Source organism: Erpetoichthys calabaricus, chromosome 18 (genome assembly GCF_900747795.2).
Source record: "Erpetoichthys calabaricus chromosome 18, fErpCal1.3, whole genome shotgun sequence".
In the NCBI taxonomy this organism is placed as follows: Eukaryota; Metazoa; Chordata; class Cladistia; order Polypteriformes; family Polypteridae; genus Erpetoichthys; species Erpetoichthys calabaricus.
Window position 1 is genome coordinate 18,371,259 of NC_041411.2, and position 23,762 is coordinate 18,395,020.

The 23,762-nt window shown below is 38.3% G+C and overlaps 1 protein-coding gene across 4 annotated transcripts in view; it reads left to right on the forward strand.

Annotated features, from left to right (window-relative positions):
* bicdl1 (BICD family like cargo adaptor 1) overlaps window positions 1-23,659 on the forward strand; it is a 52,139-nt gene extending 28,480 nt beyond the window's left edge. For 2 of the 4 annotated variants that reach the window (XM_051920975.1, XM_028824563.2), the window contains exons 3-10: window positions 5,694-5,810; window positions 7,715-7,861; window positions 12,772-12,951; window positions 16,194-16,412; window positions 16,542-16,685; window positions 17,388-17,518; window positions 21,044-21,164; window positions 22,422-23,659. In XM_051920975.1, coding sequence (XP_051776935.1) covers window positions 5,694-5,810; window positions 7,715-7,861; window positions 12,772-12,951; window positions 16,194-16,412; window positions 16,542-16,685; window positions 17,388-17,518; window positions 21,044-21,164; window positions 22,422-22,610 — 1,248 coding nt within the window. In that variant the 3' untranslated portion in view covers window positions 22,611-23,659. Of the gene's footprint in view, window positions 1-5,693; window positions 5,811-7,714; window positions 7,862-12,771; window positions 12,952-16,193; window positions 16,413-16,541; window positions 16,686-17,387; window positions 17,519-21,043; window positions 21,165-21,549; window positions 21,992-22,421 lie in introns of those variants that run through there. The other 2 variants (XR_007933841.1, XM_051920974.1) reach the window with 2 other exon arrangements.
* Window positions 23,660-23,762: the final 103 nt, after the last annotated feature.

Below are 23,762 nucleotides of genomic sequence, written 5' to 3' on the forward strand. Positions count from 1 at the left end.
TTAAACTAATAAAGCAGTGCATTGTCCCTAAACTATTTTGTCAGTTATGCTGAATTATTTTCAGTTTTTTATATTTATTACCTAAGTATCCACATTTTTTAGTCATTTTTTGTTAATTGTGCATTGACAGTCATTTATAGACATTAGTCTTTCAGGATGTGTGCATACCAGCTGTGTACATTTCTTCATTGCAGTTCTTACCCATTATTCTTTATGAGCTTGCTCTGGCATTTCAGGTTGTGATGGAGGTAGGGGTATTTATCCATCCATCCATTTTCCAACCCGCTGAATCCGAACACAGGGTCACGTGGGGGTAGGGGTATTCAGGTAAAACCAATTTTTGGCTTATACCTGTCATTTTCAATTCATAGAGCTGGTATTCCTAGGATAAGTCGTGTCTTTACTTGCATCAAGCTTTTAGGCCTTGTAAAAGAGTATTGCATTACCTTTTATTAAATTTCCCATTTTGTATAATTTTATCATAGGGTCAGTGAAACTTGCCAAGATTAAGGGGTCCCCCATTCTCATACCCTAGGCTTCTTACACACATGTACACATGCATATCCTATCCACTTAAGCACTGATAGGCTGTGCAGACAACTCATAATCATTCTTCTGTATACCACATAGGGATTCACAAGCTTTAGCATGAACAATACACAAGTGTCCCAGATATAATCTAGACCTAAAGGCTGAAGCACCTTGGTCCGTAAGAATAACCCAGAGACTTAGAAGTTGATACAACTTTGCCAATGCCACTTACCAGTGAACGATGCAATACTCCCACTGTGCTGTCTTCTAAAGGCAGTGTCTACTAACTCTGTGTGAGAAAGATACAGTACTTTCATTTTCCCCACACCAGGTGCTCTATATCTATTTTATTATTAATAATAATATTACCACGCTTATTTTAACTTCATCTGTCTTTTGTTGTCTGGTACAAATCTTGTAATCCATATTTAACCCACTTCCTATTGTCCAAATGACTTGAAATTTTGCATACTTACTCACTTCTGATGACAATACATGAATCAATAATCAGTTTCACTAATTGATCAATTAATCCATGTTAAAAAATGAAATTTTCATATGAAGAATAGTTCAAGATTTCACCAATAGATGGTGCTAGTAACGGATAGAAATATTAAAGGAAGTGTTAAAATATTGATTACAAAATTATACTAAAACAAACCCAAGACTAAAAAGTTGAACGAGTGATGCATGAGAGACTTATTTTTTTAACTTTTTAGTACACTTTTTAACTTGAGCGTGGTTTTTAAAAAGTTTTTTTTTTTTATATACAGGTGCTGGTCATAAAATTAGAATATCATGACAAAGTTGATCTATTTCAGTAATTCCATTCAAAAAGTGAAACTTGTATATTAGAGTCATTCATTACACACAGACTGATGTATTTTAAATGTTTATTTCTTTTAATGTTGATGATTATAACTGACAACTAATGAAAGTCCCAAATTCAGTATCTCGGAAAATTAGAATATCAATTAAGACCAATGCAAAAAAAGGATTTTTAGAAATGTTGGCCAACTGAAAGGTATGAACATGAAAAGTATGAGCATGTACAGCACTCAATATTTAGTTGGGGCTCCTTTGGCCTGGATTACTGCAGCAATGCGGCGTGGCATGGAGTTGATCAGTCTATGGCACTGCTCAGGTGTTATGAGAGCCCATGTTGCTCTGATAGTGGCCTTCAGCTCTTCTGAATTGTTGGGTCTGGCGTATTGCATCTTCCTCTTCACAATACCCCATAGATTTTCTATGTGGTTAAGGTCAGGCGAGTTTGCTGGCCAATCAAGAACAGGGATACCATGGTCCTTAAACCAGGTACTAGTAGCTTTGGCACTATGTGCAGGTGCCAGGTCCTGTTGGAAAATGAAATCTGCATCTCCATAAAGTTCGTCAGCAGCAGGAAGCATGAAGTGCTCTATAACTTCCTGGTAGACGGCTACGTTGACCTTGGACCTCAGAAAACACAATGGACCAACACCAGCAGATGACATGGCGCCCCAAACCATCACTGACTGTGGAAACTTTACACTGGACCTCACGCAACGTGGATTCTGTGCCTCTCCTCTCTTCCTCCAGACTCTGGGACCTTGATTTCCAAAGGAAATGCAAAATTTACTTTCATCAGAGAACACAACTTTGGACCACTCAGCAGCAGTCCAAAGGCGAGACGCTTCTGACACTGTCTCTTGTTCAAGAGTGGCTTGACACAAGGAATGCAACAGCTGAAACCCATGTCTTGCATACGTCTGTGCGTGGTGGTTCTTGAAGCACTGACTCCAGCTGCAGTCCACTCTTTGTGAATCTCCCCCACATTTTTGAATGGGTTTTGTTTCACAATCCTCTCCAGGGTGCGGTTATCCCTATTGCTTGTACACTTTTTTCTACCACATCTTGTCCTTCCCTTCACCTCTCTATTAATGTGCTTGGACACAGAGCTCTGTGAACAGCCAGCCTCTTTAGCAATGACCTTTTGTGTCTTGCCGACCTTGTGCAAGGTGTCAATGGTCGTCTTTTGGACAACTGTCAAGTCAGCAGTCTTCCCCATGATTGTGTAGCCTACAGAACTCGACTGAGAGACCATTTAAAGGCTTTGCAGGTGTTTTGAGTTAATTAGCTGATTAGAGTGTGGCACCAGGTGTCTTCAATATTGAACCTTTTCACAATATTCTAATTTTCCGAGATACTTAATTTGGGACTTTCATTAGTTGTCAGTTATAATCATCAACATTAAAAGAAATAAACATTTGAAATACATCAGTCTGTGTGTAATGAATGAATCTAATATACAAGTTTCACTTTTTGAATGGAATTACTGAAATAAGTCAACTTTGTCATGATATTCTAACTTTATGACCAGCACCTGTACATATATATTTGTATACATCTTAAGTGACTTGAGTCATAAAATGTAGAAATTTTAAAGAGCCAAGCAGTGTTCCTCAGGGTTCTGTTTTGGGGCTGCTTCTTTTTCTCATTAATATTTTTCAGCACCATGGTATTAAATTTCATTGTTATGCTGATGACACACAGCTACATCTATCTACTAAATCCACTTCCGTTTTCCCTCCAGATACTCTTATGACATGTCTCCAAGACATAGTCATGGATGACTCTCAATTTTTCTCCAACTAAACAGCAATAAAACTGAGGTGCTCCTCATTGCTTCTAAATCCACACTTGCAAAGGTTAACCATTCTTCTATTTTAATTAACAATATTAACACAAACATCTCTTCCCAGGTTAAGAGCCTGGGTGTCATTCTAGACAGTAATCTTTTTCTTCCTATATAAAGTAATGTTTCTTGGACTGCCTTCTTCCATCTCTGAAACATTTCTAGACTTCGTCCTGTTCTTGTGCAACACAGTACTGAAGTATTGGTCAATGCCCTAGTCACCTCAAGTATAGATTACAGTAATGTTATTCTATATGGCATCCCACAAAAACATATCCATTGCATACAACTTATTCAAAATTCTGCTGCTAGGGTAATAACCTGTTCTAAATCCACTGAACATATTACACCTATTCTCTTTCAACTTCACTGGCTCCCTGTTAACTACCAAATACAATACAAAATGCTGCTCTTAACATTTAAAGCTCTCCACAACCTTGCTCCTCCCTACCTTATTGAGCTCCTACAGACTTACACTCCCTCTCGGTCACTCAGATCCTCATCTGCAGCTCTACTTTCTGTACCACAGATCAAACTCTGTTCTATGGTAGCTTGAGCATTCTGTCATAGTGCTCCTCAACTCTGGAATTCTCTTCCCTCTCCTATCCATCAACTAGACTCAATAACACATTTTTAAAACTGCCCTCCTTAACACCGTTACTGCCTGTTATCTTTGTATGTTTGCTACTACGTCTGTACCTTTTTATTTCTTTTTGATTTATGGTTCTTTGTTTTTATTTTATTAATCTTGTTTATTTTCATTGTAAGGTAACCTTGAGTGTTGAGAGGCGCCTATTAAATAAAATGTAGTATTAAGAATAGAATAACTGCAGCAGAAAATAAGATAGAAAATCATAAATGAATAGTAAATAATAGTAACAACTGGTTGTAAATCCCTAAACAAATTCACCTTTGCTTTGAAGTGAAAAAGTTTAAACAGTACTTTCTATAAAGATACATTTAACAGCTGTGTCACAGGAGGAGTCATCTTGGATGACTTTTAGATTAAGCAGTTGGGCTGCTGCTGCTTGGATGGTCCAAGTCCAAGTCTATCACCCTTGGACAGTCCATTCTTTATTCCAAATGGCCTTGTGGGATTTTGGCATTTATGATGTTAAAGACCAAACATTGACTAGCTACTCCAGTGATGAACAGCTCTGCCGAAAACTTTTGATCATGAAAGTGTACAACCAGTCAAAGGCTTGGGGTCACCCAGATGTTTTCATGTTTTTGGTATAAATTATTATTTTAATTTTTTTTATTTTTTTTATTAAGATTCTATTAAATTGGTTTAAAAATATAGCCAAGGTATTAGTAATTTGCATAATAGCTATTACTGCTTGAAGTGTATTTATTATTCACATATGGCTGGAAAACCTCATCATCCGCAGCAATTCCTTCAATCTCCTTTTATTGTAAACTCCTTTTGCTTATCTTTTAAATAGTCCTTTTTACATGCCAATTGGTTATTGGAGAAATCTTTCTAATTGCTTTAGCTCCTTGGTTTGCGAGGTACTGGCATTCCTAAAGTTCAGTTCTGGGTTCAAAAATGTCCAAAATGAAACTGCTTTCTCAAGAAACATGTCAGTCTATTGTGTTTTGCAGAAGGAAAGGCTGTTTCATGTGACAGATTGTCAAGAAACTGAAGATTACATACAAAGGTGTCTTTTTACTATTTTGAGAGATGAGGGTATACTGGATCTAAACCGGACAAAAAATGAAGACAGACGCAAAACGCATAAGAGGACATCAGAATCTGAAGTTTGAGAGAGGACTGCCATACAGTGCCTCAGTTGCTGTCTTCACTAAATATACATCAAATACCACTGTCCTCTGCAAAAGGGAAAGGACAACCCCATGAAGATGTGCACAATACACTTTTGCCAATCATCTTCTGTCAAATGTCTGATCTTTTCCCTATTTTAACCTTTTCTTTTTATTTTCCAATTTCACATACGTCTTTTTCTTTGAAAAAGCATCCCAAAATTGTTGTTTCTGTTGCAGGTGACACTAGTATTTGGGGTGTATTATTTCAGGAAGAAGCCTAAAAGGTGTTTTGTTTCTCGCACTACACACTCTGCTTTCTTTATCCTCTTGTGCAGTTATGCATCTGGACCTTCCCGGTCTTTTTCTACACTGGTTAGGTGCAATTTGTTCTTTACTCTCAGGGCAGTAATAGCCATCAATTTTATGGAAATCTGCCAAACAAACGGACATGTTTCTTTAGAAAGCAGTTTCATTTTGGCCATTTTTTTGAACCCATAACTGAACTTTAGGAAAGCCAGCACCTTGCAACACACTAGGTCGTTTGCTCCTACAGTTTGTCTCCATGTAACTTTTTTTTAGTAGATTTACATTTTTGGTGATCTCATCCAAGCATCAGTAGTTCTTCCTTCCCTCGGTAACTGTCAATAGTTTTTTGTTTTGTTTTTCCCTCTGCAACTCTCTAAGCTATTGAAGATAAGATTACTTTGTTGTCTGTTTTCTCTAGGCAGCAGAAGTGGAGAGGCAGCTAACCTTGCAGATCCAGTCACTCAGGGATGAGTTTCGAGAGAAGAGTATTTCCAGCAGTCAACACATGTCTCGATTAGAGATCCTGCAGGCCGAGGTAATCATCTGGGGTTGGTGGGTCAAGCAAAAAGGTTTAGTTGTGTGTATTTATGTACTGCATTTAGTACTAGGGTGTTGTACCGTGTTAGCCATTATGAATGTAGTGAAAAGTCAAGCAAAATGAAACCTTATAATAATAATAATACATTTTATTTATATAGCGCCTTTCCCATGCTCAAGGCACTTTTCTTCGCTAACTAAAAAGATTACAATATGCAAACTTTCCAGGCAACTCGGGGCCCCTTCAGGCAAGATGTAATGATTGTAGTGATTACATCTTGCCTGAAGAAGAGGCCTGAGTTGCCTCAAAAGCTTGCATATTGTAATCTTTTTAGTTAGCCAATAAAAGGTGTAATGCATTTGTTTACCTGACTACAAGTCAATTACTAATTGATTTGAAAGGCTTTAGAAGTTTTAGTTTTGTTATTTTTTTTTCTGTTTGTAAAATGTGAGAACATGCACAGCTATTTCTATAGAGCATTAAAAATTAAACCTTTGGGACCCCCCAACTTGGCAAGCAAAGGCTGAAATTTGAAAAGGCATTATTTTCTATTTTGGGGTGGGTTTTCTGCTGATAGAGATGAATTTTGGTGCATTGTGGATCCTGGTTGATCCTGAAGGCTTTTTTCCTCTAAAGCAATGAATATTGGGCTTTATCTTGTTCAGCCATAAGCATGCTTGGCATCTGCAGAGACAATTTGTTTTAACTAACTGCAGTCCATTCATCTTTCTTTCTGTTTACTGTCCACTCTCCTGGCTCTTTACCTGGTCTGGAGCAGCAAGTTCTTGAAGTAAGTAAACCTTTTCTTGCATACAAGAAATCCACTTATTCATGTCTGCATGAGAGTGCCTTGCATGGAGCACCAAATAACACTATATGAAGCTGATTCCACGCCTTTCAGTCATGTGATAAGATTAAACCCAAGCTTTGTAAACAAGAAACAGAGCTACCATAAATTGAATAAACACCTCTTAGTCTTTGGGAGACTTGCTGATTCAGTCCAAAACCCTTTCTCTTCGAAAAACAATATGTATAATGGACACCTCCATTCATGTTTTTCTTTTGTGTTACTCTGAGTTAAGAGAACTTGCTGTCCTGCCCATACACGACACTTCTACATGTGTGCACACACACTCTTCCCCTTCAAAGTAACATACCCAATTAAGGTTACTTCTAGGAATTTTGAGTTTTGACATCAAGGGGTCAAAAAGTAATTGTAGGAAATATAAAAAAGATGCAGCAGACTAAATAGAGTGTAATTTCCATCTCCTTTTCTAGATTCATGTAAGTCTATTATTGAGTAAAATTGTATGTGAGCATTTTTAAATCAATTCTATAAATAAAAAAGCAAACCTGTCTAAATAACTCTGAACAGAGCTGAATGTATGGCATGTCCCGGACTCTATCCAAAGCTCAAAGCTTGTTGGAAAAGAAAGACCGTAGGTAGGTTATCATCATTAAAGGCATTGCTGGTGTAAGCCAGTAGTAATTTTATAGTAAGTGATATTTACTTAATAAAATACATGCAGGAGAAATGACCTGTTCTGGATCACACAGTAGATTCACAGTTTGTATATGCTCCTGTTACTTCTAGTCAAGCACCATAAACTTTAGATCTTGTTAATTTAAGCAGTACTTGCATGATGGGGAAAGATCTTGCCCATCTTTACAAAAAATGTTAAGGGTTAACACTTTGCCTTTCAGAGGTCTCTGACACAAGAAGAGCTGTCTCAGCCTGGTTTCTGTTCTTGGGTGAATTTCCCACCTCTGTACCTCCCTCACTCCCTAATCTTTGCTAGGCAACATGCATTCTTTCATTACCTTTCTGGATCATAGGTGGGAGTGGAGGTTTCTTGGGCCAGGCTGAGCCAGGAAAATCTGACCGTTTGTTTTTCTGGCAGATTAAAATGCTCTCGGATCGCAAGCAGGAGCTGGAGCAGCGTGTTGGTGCAGTACTGGAGGATAACGACATTCTTCAGGGGACAATTGATGCACTGCAAGAGCGAACACTACTATTCGAGAGACAAAGCAATGATAAAGACTTACAGGTAAGTGCCTGTACCAATTTCCTATCTAACCAGTACCCAGTTTATTTATTTGAAGAGTGAAAAAACTTTTTACTGTCAGATAGTAAGAACAGTCTGAACTCAGAATTTCATATCTTTCCTTTCGGCTTAAGATTTTTTGATTCCCAAATCTTCAGAGAAACAACTTTTAAGACATATTCATAGTACCTTTTGAAGTTCAAAAAGTGGGTGTTGGTAGAATTTTACCCTATCTGATGTAGAGAAAAGCCAAGCAAAATGACACCTTTTATTGGCTAACTAGAAAGATTACAATATGCAAGCTTTCGAGGCAACTCAGGCCCCTTCTTCAGGCAAGATGTAATCAATAGTACATATAGTACAATAGTACATCTTGCCTGAAGAAGGGGCCTGAGTTGCCTCGAAAGCTTGCATATTGTAATCTTTCTAGTTAGCCAATAAAAGGTGTCATTTTGCTTGGCTTTTCTCTACATTCATAATGGCTAACACGGTACAACACCCTAGTACTACCCTATCTGATGGAAATCACAGGTGTGGAACAGTTTATCGTTTATAGCAATCTTATCATGCCTTTCTTGATATGTTGTTGTTGTATGTTTTAATATAGCAACTGTAAACCTGAATGGCACAGTGTGCATGCCTAAGCCATATATGCTTAAATCTTTAGTTATTTGTTTTATTTTTTTCTTTGCATTCATAAGAATTACTTTATGTGAATTTTTTTTTTTTGGCATCTTCTGTCTCGCCAGTATGGGAAAACCCCTGCCTGTGATGCACAGTTCAATATGTCTTGATGTTTGGTTATGCAAGATGTCAAGATGTTTGGATTCCCCCCCCAACCCCCTATTTTTGGCCCTGTACACTCAAAAAACCTGCATTTTTAGGCAATTTTTGGACCATGTTTTGTGCAGGAGATTCACCCTTATGATAAAGAGTAAAGCAATCGGTGCCTTCAGCAAAAATAATCAGGAGGACTTGAAGTTGTGTGTGCCATAAAAATAGACACCAGGGGTATGACCCCATAATGGGATGTGATAGTCAAAGGTACTCCTTTTAGTAACACTTTGGTGGGGGGGGGGGGGGGATTGGAAACTTTAGCAGAGCCACTCTTAGATGGTTAAAATTAACAAATTTAAGAAATAAACGTGAGGTATCATTTTAGACTATTTTAAAATGGGTGACTATGAATATGAGATTTGTTGATGCTCTACTAGGGATCTAGTGCTCTATGGACCTATATTAAGGGGTGAAAAACAACACATTTCTATTACAATCAAGAATATTTTATAATTTAAAATATGATGTGTAATTTTCTTTGTGTACTATTCTTGTTTTATTAGTTCTGTCTCACGAAGAAAATAATTTCATTTCTTATGAAAAACCTTGAATTCACATCGGGGTCCTCCCTACATTGAGTTTTTAATGTTCTCCCCATGTGTGGGTTTCCTCTGGGTGCTTCAGTTTCCTCCCAAAGTTCAAATGCATGCAGGTTAGGTGAATTTATGATGATGATAAATTGGTCTTGGTATGTGGGTATGGATGTGTCTTTTCTCTCTGTGATGGACTGGTGCCCTGGCCAGGGATTGTTCTTCCCTTACAGTGATAGGCTCTAGATTCCATGTGAACCTGCTCAAGATTAAGCAGGTTTAGAAAATGGATGGATAAACATTCTGAATTAGGGTGGATTTTTTTTTTTTTTTTGCCAAAGTCCTCTCCACACTGGACATGTTCACTTTTTACCAGTTACTTTGTGGACAAAGTAGTAACATCCATAATATGTGGTTAAATTAATTCTGCAGGGAAGTAATCATGTTTTATGCATTCCTTGCTGCTTGGTTAGTTAAGTAATGCTAATTAAATGCTGATAATTTTGAACACACTTGATGTAGTTAACGGATATGTTGCAATATTGCATTGGTTAAAATGAATATTTAATTCCCTCCCAACTTCATTTGTACTGACCTGGGGCCTCATGTATAATGCCGTGCGTAGAATTCACACTATAACATTGCGTACGGACAAAAGCGGAAATGTTTGTACGCACAAAAAATCCAGGTGCGTAAATCTGCGAACGCTAACTTCCACGTTCTTCTGATACTTTTCACGCTGACCGGAATTTATGTAACGCACGTGCATGTGCCTGCTGTACTGTCCCAACTCTTCCCAGAATTACACCTCTTTGAATATGCAAATCAATATAAATAGCCCTTAAGCTCAGCCATCTGTGAAAAGACAATGGCAAAAGCACGGGGGAAAACAGAAGAATTTCAGCGAATACCAAGTGGAGGCAAAGAAAAACTTACTATTTGTTGGTTTAAACAGTGATATAATCAACAAAAGGAAGTTGATCGAGTGACATTGTGAAGTTGAACTTTCGAGTTTCTCGACACTAAGTTGCACAGTGCCCGAAATAAAAAAAAAAAAAAAAAAAAAAAAAGTAGCGGTCAGATATCAAAGTCGCGGTGAAAAGGCAAGCTGTAGCCCACCATCTGAGTGTCATATGAAAGTATATTAGGGTACAGAGAAAAAAAAAATAGGCACACATTGGGGGCGGGGGGGAGGGGGAGCACAAAATGCCAACTTTAATCTCAGAATTTCCACTTTAATCACGTACTTTATTTTGTCATTAAAGTAGAACATCATAAACTTCATCTTAAAATCATTTAATTTACTAGTTTCTCAAATCCCATCATAACTAAAGTAGCACATTAAATGCTTTGTTTTGTATTTGATCTTCTTTATGCTCTATGTGCACTACCTGTTTCTTAAACAGGCTTTATCTTCCTCCGACAGGACACATAATTCATTACATTCGTAATATTACAGCTCTCTGAATAATTAAAATACTGAGATGTATACATGATATCATTTTCATGGTGATAGGAGTTAAAGCGTGTTATTAAACATGGGAACACGGTGGCACAGTGATAGTGACGAGCAGGCGCCTGGTCCAGATTGTTCCTGCCTCCTGCAGGATGCTTGCTGCACTGTGCGTGACCTTCGATGAAATAGTTTATTGCAGCAGTACTTCTTTCAAACATACTAACCCCCAATTCCTGTCCTTCCTTTTCTTTCACCAAGTAACTAATCGCCACACAATCAGCTCTGTAATAGATGTTAAGCCATCTGTAAGCTTAGAACTCTTGATTCTTCAAAACTTTTAAGGAACATAGAATAAGTAAACATGTACTACAAAGATATTTCAATCTATCTGTCTATCTATCTATCTATCTTTCCAGTGTTGCGCCAGCCCCAGCAAGAATACAGCGCGAGGCAGGAATAATCAGAGTGCCAGCTCGTCGCTTGCGCTGTGATACAGTGTCCTCACATGTTTAATTAGTAATATAGATTATTTAAAGGATGTTAACATTTTATCTGTATAATGTAATAAACATATTTTGCTGCATTTCATCTTAAAAATGATAGCGTCATTATATGCAAATACGCGCTTTATAAAGTGGCGCAGGTTGTGCAATATTATAACTGTATTGCAAGTTTACAGTGAGGTAATTGTACTTGTAAGTACAAACAGTTGTATAAGGAGCACTTGATGGATTGATTGAGTGCATTTATAGTTCTTGGGATGAAACTGTTTCTGAAGCAAGGTCCGTACAGGAAAGGCTTTGAAGCGTTTGTCGGATGAGAGCAGTTCAAATAGCGAAATGGCTGAGGCAGTGTGTGCTTGATTCTGTATACCGATAATTCTCTTTCCAATCAGCTACTCAGAGTGGTGCAGTGAGAGTAAAAACGCTAAAGCAGCTATGGTATTTGGAATAGTTTGGCCATTCCGTGGACCATTTTATTGTTACAGTTTAATTACAATTGGATGCCTTAAACTAACAATATGCAGTTAATTTCGGTGTATTTGATAATGCCAACTGGCGGCACCCAGCGTCAAAGCAGTGCTTTTGATCCAGTGTGGATCTAAAAAGAAAGGGAAACCACACTGGAGCAAAAGCATTGCTTTGACGCTGGGTGCCGCCAGTTGGCAAAACCGAGCGGACAGCTTGTGTACACCAGGGTTGGAGCTACCGTAAAAATGTGCGTGGCTTTATGCCAAGTTTAGGTTTTATACATTGCGATTTGAGCGTGGAAACGGGCTTACGCAACATTTTCATGCGTACACACCATTTATATATGAGGCCCCTGGTCTTTAATATTGTAGTCAAGGACTGAGAGGAATGTTACAATTTAGGACTGTATAGACTTTCATGTGAGCAGGTAAAGTAGATGGTGAATCCAGTATAACAACTTAATTGATCAGCCCAGCCCTGGGGCCTTGTGGAGAGAGATGCAAGATCTTGCACCCTCTGTGTTATTGTCATTCTGATTAAGTACCTTTGCTCCAAGTGACATTGGGAATGTTCTTCAAGAAATGATGCATATAAGACCCAATTAGCTTTTGAATTTTCTTTACAGTTGTTGAAACATATGCTTAGGTATTGCAACCCTAATTTGGTTCTCCCTTTTAATTTTGGTTATGTCAATGGAGTCTTCCATTTTCTTAACTAAAAGAAGTATGCACTAATTTACACTGTACATCTTATCAATGGATGCTTTCTGTCTCTTGTCTGCTTCAGTACAAATTAGCAAGCAACAAATTGGACCTCACCAGTATTCTTTACCCTGAGGGCATAAGTGTAGCTGCCATGCAATAGGGATTTTGGTTCACACAAATGACTCCTCCATATTCTCACATGGTCGGCGGGAGATGCTGCTGAATTTTGGTTAGTTTCAAACCTTGGAGGTGGTGATGTCAGGTGATTCATACCCCAAGTGAATGTAACTGTTCTGCATAATGACAAAGGTAAAACTGTTTTCATAATGTGCTTCTGTACTAACCTTGTGAACACCGCAGACTGGAGAAGGCTTTCACATTCTGGTACTCAACAACAGTCTTTTTGTGTTGGCAGCTGCGTCAGAACCAGGTAGAACTTCAAGAAGTGCGTCTTGCTCACCGGCAGCTGGCAGCTCGAATGGAGGAGTTGAGTGAGGAGCGGAGCCTGCGAAGTCTGGGTTCCACATCTACTTCGTTGCTTTCTGAGATTGAGCAGAGCATGGAGGCTGAGGAATTGGAGCAGGAGAGAGAACAGGTAATGAAATGCTGGGATATTTTGGGGTTGGGATAGGAGCATTCCTTACACAAACCCCAAATCGGTTACTTTTGGATTGTTGTCGAATTGGGATATAGTCAATTGGATATGATGTTTATCCATCCATCCATCCATTTTCCAACCCGCTGAATCCGAACACAGGGTCATGGGGGGGGTCTGCTGGAGCCAATCCCAGCCAACACAGGGCACAAGGCAGGAACCAATCCTGGGCAGGGTGCCAACCCACCGCAGGACACCATTTTTGCTAAATGGAATTGTGATGTTGGGGCCTAGACTGGAGCAGGATTGGAGGCACTGTAAAAGATTTTGAGTCAAGTCTCCAAAAGTGGAAGCTGCAGTCAGACAGTGTCTGTGGTGAGATGTGCTGGAAGTAATCTTCCAACTCTCTTAATGTTGTGGTAGAGGAAGAAGATACTGTTTATTTATGTGGTAATACTCTTTTCTAGATAAAGAATCAGATTGCTGATAACTTCATTGTTAACTCTGTTTATAACCGAGTGTGATTGGTGTTTAGCAACAGCCCAAAGTTTTAAGTAAATATTTGTAGTATTTAGAGGACATTTGAATCAAAAATGGCTCACTAAAATAGTTATTTTAACCAGCAAATGCTCTAGTTATAGACTTAAGAGACTCGCTTAGAACCTTACATTAATGGCTACATTGAAGAAATTGCAACGTTTAAAATGAAATTAATGCATTATGTCAATGTATTTATATAGCACATTTAAAACAACATAGTAATACTGTGGCCAAAGTGCTTTACAAAAATGGAATTAAAGAAAAACAAAACAACAAAAACATAAATAGAAATAAAATATATGAACATAAAAATGAGATACATAATAAATAGAAGTACAGTAATCCCTCACTTATCGCGGGAGAGAGGTTTCAAGGCCGACCGCGATAACTGAATTTCCGCAAAGTAGGGACACTATATTTATTTATTTAACGTGTATTTGGACGTTTTTAAACCCTCCCTGTATTGTTTACAACCCACCATTTACTCTATTAAAAACAGGGACAACTGCTAAGCAATATGAAATCGGTAGATAAGTTTACACTTACTGTATAACAAAGTACACGTAGCAGCTTGTAGGCGGTCATGACGTCGTCGACCTTGTTGCAAAGATTCCTAAAGCAGATTCCATCCAGACTACTGCCTTATCACGTCCACTTGCAACTCGTTTTGCACCCTGGTTAAAGGACACTGCGGCTGTAGATCTTATATGCTTTTCCTCCTTTTTAAATAAAAAGAATCGATGTCCTGCAGCGGTGTAGCTGTTCCCTTCCTTCAACATATCCAAAACTTTTACCTTTTCTGCAATCATTTGCATCTTCTGTTGGTGCTGAAGCATTAGCACGTTAATGATGAATGAGTGAGATGAGACTTCCTGGTTAATGCAACACTCCGTCGCTGAGCCAATCGGCAGCACACAGGAACTTAACTGCGTGCTCTGATTGGGTAGCTTCTCAGCCATCCGCCAATAGCATCTCTTGTATGAAATCAACTGGGCAAACCAACTGAGGAAGCAAGTAAAAAGACCCATTGTACGCAGAAACCCGCGAAGCAGCGAAAAATCCGCGTTATGTATTTAGATATGCTTACATATAAAATCCGCGAAGTTGTGAATCCGCGAAAAGTGAACCGCGAAGTAGCGAGGGATTACTGTATGTGTGTGTCTCTGTGTTTTTAGTGGGGATTGAAGCCCAAGAGTTGCATAGTTGTTCTTTCTGATTCCTTCGGTAATACATATGTCAATGTCAATTTATTTATATAGCACATTTAAAACAACATAGTAATGCTGTGGCCAAAGTGCTTTACAATAATAGAATAAAAGAAAAACAAAACAAATTAACATAAAACATAAATAGAAATAAAATATATGAGCATAAAATAAAATAAAATACATAATAAATAGAAGTAATGTTGTATACATAAAAAATAGAAGTAATGTTATATAATCACAAAGAGGAAACCATCAGTATTACTGAAGGTCACGGAATGCAAGTGAATAGAAATGAGTTTTTAATCTTGTTTTGAACAGTTCAATTGTAGACGACTCCTTTATATGATGAGGTAAAGAGTTCCACAGGCGAGGCGCAGCAGCTGCAAAGGCCCTGTCCCTCATTGTTTTACACTTGGTACAAGGGACAACAAGAGACAACTGATCAGAGGATCTAAGCACTCTGGATGGCTGGTGTAAAACACACAGTTCAGATAAATAGGCAGGAGCAAGCCCATATAAAGATTTAAAAACTAGCAGCAAGATTTTAAAATCAATTTGAAAACTGACAGGCAGCCAGTGTAAAGAAGCTAAAATGGGAGAAACGGAGTCCTACTTTCTTGCCCCAACCAGAAAGCGAGTGGCAGCATTTTGGACCAGCTGTAACCTGTGTATCAGGGATTTGTTAATCCCAGAATACAGCGAATTGCAGTAATCGAGGCGAGAAAAAATAAAAGCATGAGTAGCTTTCTCAAGATCCCTAGAAGATAAAAAAGGCTTGATCTTACCTAATAGACGAAGTTGGAAAAAGCAACTCTTGACTACAGAATTTACTTGTTTCTCAAAAGAGAGGTTACTATCAAAGGTAACACCAAGATTGTGGACTTGAGGTTTGGAAAAGACAGAGCCGAGAAGTCCAAGACCAATTTGGGCTTTAGCTGATGGACCCACTATAAGCACCTCTGTTTTATTTTGATTCAGATCAAGAAAATTATTAGCCATCCAGGATCTTAGTTCAGACAGACAGTTGTGGAGTTGATTTGTTGCAGAGTTGCAGACAGGAATATAAACCTGAGTATCGTCAGCATAGCAGTGAAAGGAAATGTTAAATTTCCTAAAAATTGCTCCAATAGGGTGAATGTATATAGAGAATAAAATAGGACCCAAAATGGATCCCTGAGGAGCAGTAGATGAAAAAGAGGAATTAAGTCACTGAAAAGTGTCTACCAGTTAAATATGACCTGAACCAGTTAAGAGCAGCCCCTTTAAGCCCAACAAGATGTTCAAGCCGTATCAGCAATATTTCATGGTCAAATATATTTCTATAGCCACTAGGCCACTCTGTCCTTTTATGGTATAGAAAAAGAAGTAGGCAAATTCAGGTAAAGCAGACACAGAGCAAAGTACAGTTTGGGGTCAAGTCCTGCAAATCATGCAATCGTTTTTTTTTTGTTTGTTTTTTATTTTTTTTTAATATCTCTATTTTTACTTCCTCAGTTAAGACTTCAGCTCTGGGAAGCCTACTGCCAAGTCCGTGCACTCTGCTCACAGCTACGGGGCAATGACATTACAGATTCTGCCCTATCCACTGACTCGTCAATGGACGAATCATCCGATACCTCGTCTGCCAAAGATGTCCCAGCTGGCAGCCTGCATAATGCCCTGCATGAGTTGAAGCGACTCACTCAAAATTTGCTGGACGGGAATGAATCCACAGTAAGTGCTGCTCTTGGTTTTCACTCTTGCTATAATTCTTTCTAACCCAGACTACATCATCTCGTGTGACACAGTGCAGCTCATTTGCCATTTCTAGTTCATTTGGTATTTTTGCCTGTTCTATCACAGGGCTCCCGTCGGAGTGATGAGGATGCTTTGGAAGAACAGGTCAAAAAGATGAGTGAGGAGATGCGTGTCCTGAGGGAAAAGAATGAAGAGGAGCAACAAAAGGTTCATTTGGGTCAGGAGGAACTTCTGCAACTTCAGCATCAGGTGTTTACATTGTGATTAGTGTAGGAACATTAGAGCCTTAAAGTTGTAGCAAAATGCTGCTGTGTATAATATTATTCTCCTTCAAAATACTGTTAGGAAAGGGAGCACAGTAAATTGGCAGATGTATGTAAGTAACAAGGGATTTGTAGTCCTTTTGGGTTGGAAGGATTAGAATTAAATATCTTGCACTTAAAATTGATTGGGGATTGTCAGGGCAGTGTTCTCCCATCCATTCAATGCTGTATATTTAAATAAGAATCTGTGTTCACAAAATGGTGACAGTCATCCAAAAGGGGGGGGGGGGAATTGCCTTAATCAGATTTACACTCCTGGGTTGTTGCTTTGGGTACTACTGCTGGCTGCCTGTAAGCAACTACTAAAGTCCCTAACAACCTTTTTGTCTACTGCCTTCATTTTTTAGCAACATTCACTATAATCATTATAGAAGACCACTTCTGTGGAAAAAAATTTTTTGTTGGGCCCTAGGTGTAAATTATTTTTTTGGACATACACATTTCTATAACTGGAATGCTGGATGGCAAAGTGACTTACTCTTCTGTAAAGTTGTGGTCAGCAGTCCAACTGAGCCACATGGTATGCCACATGAATGCAAGAACTACATATGCAAAAAGTCATCAAAGCTGAAAATTAGAGCAGTGTTACATATTTACTAAGTATATAGTATCTCCATATCTTTCATAGCTGACACTCATGTCTCAGGAAATGATTGACTTGAAAGAAGAGAGGGAGCAGCTCAAAACGACCGCTGAGGAAAGAGCAGCAGATTGGCAGCTTCAGAAGGCTATTCATGACCGTGATGAGGCAATCTCAAAGTAAGTGAATTTTTTTTATGTAGAGCAGACAACTCAGCATTCAAGAGAAACTTGTTAATAATAAGAGACATCTCTTATTAAGTATGAAGTTTGATCTTGGATAGCTGTAGTTTCAGGTTGTCAGATGCAATTACTGTGGTTTCTTTATTTATTTATTTGTGCTGTTAAAATGTGAATTTAAAATGACTCAATGTGACCTTTGCTCATTTAGGTAATGTTACTTGTTTTCATGCCTAAGCCCTTCAGTCTTGTAATCTGCCATTTTGGATCAGAGAAGGTAGAAAACCTAGACACAGACAGAGGTGCAATTTTCTTATATATAATATAAAAAACCACTATATCCCATTTACGTAACTAGAGTAATCCACTCCTTTCTGAGAGAAAACCATGACCTCATATTTGTAGGTGCTGATTCTCATCCTAGGAGCTTCACACTCCTCATGCAGATTGCTTTAATGCCTGCCGAAGGTCACAGTTTCATGAAGCAAAGAGGATAGTAGCTACATAATGCGATGATACTACACCCTGGCCTCCCAAGCTGGACACCATCACATCCTCCAATATCCCTTAATATCCTATCTATGAAAAGCAGAAACTGATATGGTGACAAGACACTGCTTTTAATGGAGCCTGACAGCGACAATGCACCAATCTGACTTCATGCCTAGTATTCAACCACAGTTCTCGCTGCATTCATATAGGGAACAAATAGCATGCAAGAGTATCCCTGTTACCCAACGTTTCTGAAGTACCTCCTACAGCATGTGACAAGGGGAAACAGTCCTATGCTTTTTGAAGTGGTTTGGGCATCATGTTAGGATGGGTAGAGACTCTGTGGCAGACCCAGGAAACACTGGACAGATTATATCTCTTGACTGGCTTGTGAATGCCTGGGGATTCACCAGAAAAGGGCTTGCAACTGTAGCTGAGGACAGAGAAATCTGGGTTGACCTGTTTGGCCTGCTTCCACCAAGATCCTAATCAGGAAAATGAGAATAGATTATTAGCAATAATTATTATAAATGCTTTTAATGAGATTACTTTGCTTATTACGACACAGTATATTAAATCTTAGCTTTAATTTTCATCAGTGTTAATCTCATAGCAACTTCAATATTTTTAAGACTGGAGTGGTATTTTGTTTCATTAGAGCCAGTGTTGAAAATGCCAAATGGTAGAAGAGCGGTCAATGCCTACTACATGGAAATGTAGCTTTAATTCCAATTCAAAAACCATTCAAAGATTTTTTTTTTTTTTTCAAACTTCAAGTTGAAGATTTGTATCACTAGCAAGCTCGGCAAATTCTTCTTAAACCACTTTTGTACAAGGAGTGGTTTCTGAACCAAATCAAATTGCTCAGTTTGAAGATCTGCAAAAAATATTTTCTAAACTGCTTTTCTAAGCATACAGAAAGATCAGTTATAGTCAAATTGCTTTTAGTGACAAAGTTGTTGATACATAACATTCTAAGTGAGTTATTTTATATTTCTCCAAATGTTTATTTTTCCTAAATACCTGCACTTTACCTTTCAGAAAAAGTTTTCTCCTTCTACAGAGATGTATTTAGTTCACTCATTTTCTTGAATATATCTGACAAATAAGTTAATTTGCAGATTCCAACATTGTCTGAAAATAATTTGGATTTTACAGTTGTGGTTTTTTTTTTTTTTTTTTCCCCCACAACAAAGATAGCATCACTTAATCTTTTCTTTCAGTAGTCTTAAAGTTTGTTCCTTTGGCATCTTGCTTCTTTGTGCAAAAAAAGTTTATTAGATTCTATATCCTTGCATAAATTAGCAAAGAGGCCGCTATTAAGCACACTGCTTTGAAGTTGATAACTTGCAGCATCTTGCAGCATTGCATTTAATGTAGAAGAAATGTTCTTGGCCACTAGTGCCTCTCGATGAATGACACACCGTGTAAAAGTAATGTCTGTTATCCGCATATTCCATTCTGTTACTCCATCACCGTTAGTACATATGCCAACACAAAAACTCCATTACATAACTTCTTCCTTAAAAAATAAATTTTTAGAAAAATATGTTCAACTCATGCATGTCCATCTAATGGCTGAAGTTTTTATGCATATTGTCATCAATCTTTTTTTTTTTTTATATACATCTGTCCAAACTTGGTTACAAATTTTAGAGATTTTTACAGTTTTCACAATTCATTGCTAAAACTGGTCATTGCAAATTTCCAAAATTCTTTATTTGAGTGATGAATTATACGTAGCTTGTGCTTATGCTTTATGTGAACAGTTTCCAATTTTTCAGTTGCAGTTGGCTAAACAAGGTCTTCTTCAGTCTTGGAATTTTTGTTTTTAGCTTTTAGAATTAAGAAAGACACAACATAAGAAGTAATTAGGTATTTTTTCTGAACTGTTGCACATTTTTCGAAACTTTTTCTTGTTTTTTAAATTTTAAAGTCTTTCAGATCTCTATTTTCTTAAGTACTCGGCCTGTCTAATATTAAAATGTGCTTTTAATTTCACAGGTTTCATACTTTCATTTGTCAGAATGTTGTTACAAATTAGCTGTTTGCTTTTCACCATGATTAAAGTTAAAATTAAATTGATACTGCAAGAACGATTCATTATACTTGCTCTTTTTGTTTTATTTTTACTACTTCCTTGTGTGCCCAGATCCACTGCATTGACATGTTTTCCTGTTTGTCCTTTCTTAAAGTTAACCATTTACACTGTATAACTGTCTAGGGATATAAGAAACCAGCAGTAAACTTTTTTTTTTTTTTTTGCCATGCCCATCATATATCAAAGATGTGCCTGCAAGTAAACTTTCAGGTTAATGTGCATCCCCACTTACACCATACTGTTGACTGGCAGCACAAAGGTCTTCAGTTGCCTTCACAAAAAAATATGTGAATAGTAGTCACATCTAAGTTTTTTTTTTTTTTTTATTTGTTCCAATTTTTTGTGACCACCTCCCCCCCGCCTTACATTTTTAAATGACCCCAAGTTTAAAAAGTGCTGAGTTGCACCACTGCAACTTTTTTTTTTTTTTTTTTTTTTTTTTGGAAAAACTTATTTTGAAAACCAACTGTGCATGACACCAGAGTTCCGAGACCCAGCAAGTTCCATGTTTTGGCACTTCACCTTGGTTTGCACCAGTTAAAAGTGATTTATATCTGGAGTCTTTTTGAATGTGATCATAGGTTAAACCAACTTGAAGAATAAGTACACGACTCTGTGTTGATGACAGTAAGTTTGCTGCAGTACTCGCTGTATGTCCTTGTTAAAACTACAGACTTAAGTGCAGAAATGGCAATACAAAAAATCCACAGGTAGCAAGAAATTCAGTTAACATGGATTTGTGTCTGATTTTCACCCTACAGCTGCTGGGGCTCTCTCCATTACAGAATTTGCACAATTTTGCAGTATTGTGCTTAACAGAGTAACAAAGCTTAAGCTTTATCCTGTGGATCAAAAATATAAAATCCAGTTTCAAGTGGATTTTCACTTGATTTCCTTTTTTTAATAATTTGTTTTAATTTATTTTTTAATAGGAAGAATGCAGTAGAAAAGGAGTTGGCCAAGTGCAAAAGTGACATTATGAGCCTCAACAGTCAGCTCCTGGATGCCATCCAGCAGAAACTGAACCTATCCCAACAACTAGAGGCGTGGCAGGTAGGTGTAAAGTCAGATCATACTGCACTGTAATAGGTGGAGCAATATCATAGAGCCACCATGCCCTACTACTTTCCTACTGACAACATGGCTTTTAACAATACGTGTTAATGTTGTCATTCATTTGGTTGCGTGCGGAATTGTCCATCTCGTGCTTTCAGTTAGTCACTCGTGTCTGAAGTTTTGGCTGAATTCTCACTGGAAGCATCTGAAGAACAGCTGAAAGTAGAATTTTAAACAAACTGCACAAATTTGGGAAATGGGCTTGGGATCTTTCCAACACACACACAAGCTGCACTGGACCTATGGTGATCAATCTCTTCTACAGTGTGCATGGATGGCTGTTCTCCATTTTGTGTTCTTACGTCTCTTCTCCCGGCTTCAGTTTGCTTCCTCAGGGCTTTTTACTATCTGGCTCCTGTGGTTTCTGATCTAGTGGCCTTTCTCCGCTACTATCCTTCCTGCCTTGTGGTAATCCCCCTCCTGCCTTCGAGGTGAGCATTTATATGCCATCACATACCCTACCAACTCATCCATGATGGCTGATGTATCACTTCACCAAGTACCCATTTCATTTTTCTCACTTTCCATTGGCAGCTAGTAGAGTCCAGATAGGACTAGACTACCCCGTCAAAAATGAGCAATTTGTTTGATTCAGCCTTGTGTATTTCAGATATTTTCTCAGTTTACTTTTTTCCTCCCATTCTCTTCTCTCAGAATTCACTGCACAGTAACCTTGTAGATTAGGGCAGTTTAGCCATTTTTTTAGGCAAATAGTGTGTGCCACTCATGCCCAACCTATTGCTGTGGAGTTGCATATTTCTGAGGAAGATGATTTAGACTGAATAAACTCAAACAAAAATTGTCCTTGAACAACACAGAGTTCTCATTTTTAGTCTCTTTCTTATTAAAGGACTATGTTGAGGAATTCTTAAAGAGAGATCATCTTTTTTGATTTCCCCACTCATTTTGTCTTACATTTATGTTGCAGCAGGGGGAGTTAGGATGGGGATGACACTCCTTTTTATGCCTCTGTGAGTTTCACCCTCTGTTACTCACAAGACGAGTTGCAAAGACACCCACATTTCAGGAAAATTGTACCTCAAAAATACAACATCCTATTCATTCTTTGTCACCTTTTCCTAACTCTGCCTGTCTCCATTTGTGATCTTCATATTAACAAGCTTTACTGTTTGGCCAGTAGATTTTATAGGGTCCAGTTCTGACAAACTGACTCTTGTATCTCTTTGTGTTCAGGATGACATGCACAGGGTCATTGACCAGCAGCTGATGGACAAACACCAGGCTGAATGGAGAGAGCCGCCATATTCGTTCTCGAACAGTGCAGGCCGGCGTGGCTGTCTGCCCCCTTCTGCCCAGCTGGAGGACCCCGCCTGTGGGGGGGCAGAGGCAAAGTGTCGTTTCTCATTCTTTAAAAAGAACTGATAGTTTATAAATCTATAAATATCACAAGACTGCCAGCAGCATGGACAAATCCAAAGATTTACTATTTTTGTAAACTCTCAGAAAGTAAATATCTATATAACTTAATACTTTGCTAAACATAGGAGAAGAGAATTTAAAATGAGCCGAGACTGCTGTGTTTATTCAGCTCAATGTTTACACAAGGTGGGCAACAGTTGCTTGCCAAGTACCGTGCTTGTGCACTATTGCACTTTTTAGGTTCTCGCGTGACAAGTTTGCACTGATGATCTTGCTGAAATATGCAAGTCTTGGTCATTGTTCTGCAAATGTCATGCAGCTTGTGAGCTACTCTAACCCTTCACTCCTCACTAAGCTCGAAAGACATGGTGAGGTGAATGGTCACTCCCAATACTGACTGGAATAAGGGAGCTATACTGTAAGAATACATCTTCAGTTCCTTGGTCATTATAATACCCAGTGTGCCCTACATACAAAAGGTACACTGTGACTAGATTTTGTAATGGCTTGACCTGGAAATGAAACTTACTTTATGCAATCGCCACATCAGTCCTAGTTTGCACAACAGCCAAATCTTGTTTTTTCAGCCTTGAACCATCTTTTCTCCAAATTCTATAAAAGGCCCACAAGGTTATTTTTCATCAGTGCAAGAGTTTGCATATTGAATGAGACATGGATCACATGGTAGGCTTGTTCAATGGCGCTGGAATGCTGTCTCAAAGGGGGCCTATAGTAATTTAGTTTTACAGCTGCTATGTATTTTGGGCTCCTCCATGAATAGGTCCAGATTTTATACATAAATACAGATTATCAGTTGCCAGTAGAAATACTGTCTGTTTTACATGCAATAAGTGAGTCTACTGTGAACACAGTACATCAGTTAAATCACTGATGACTACTGTGAAGAACAAATGTTTAATAATGCCACCATTTCAATAAAAATAACTATAGCAGCCTGCATGGAAAATGTGACACCGCACTTTGCAACACCCATGTAGAGTAACATGTTTTCTCTTGTCCCTCCATACCCTAAATAAAAAGCATTAATTTTTCAGCTTAGCTGTGCGGTATATTAATGGCCTTAACCAGGCTCCCAGTGTTCCAGCTGTAGCTGTGTCTGTATGGAAGAAGCATATTAGACTGGTTTACTCTCAT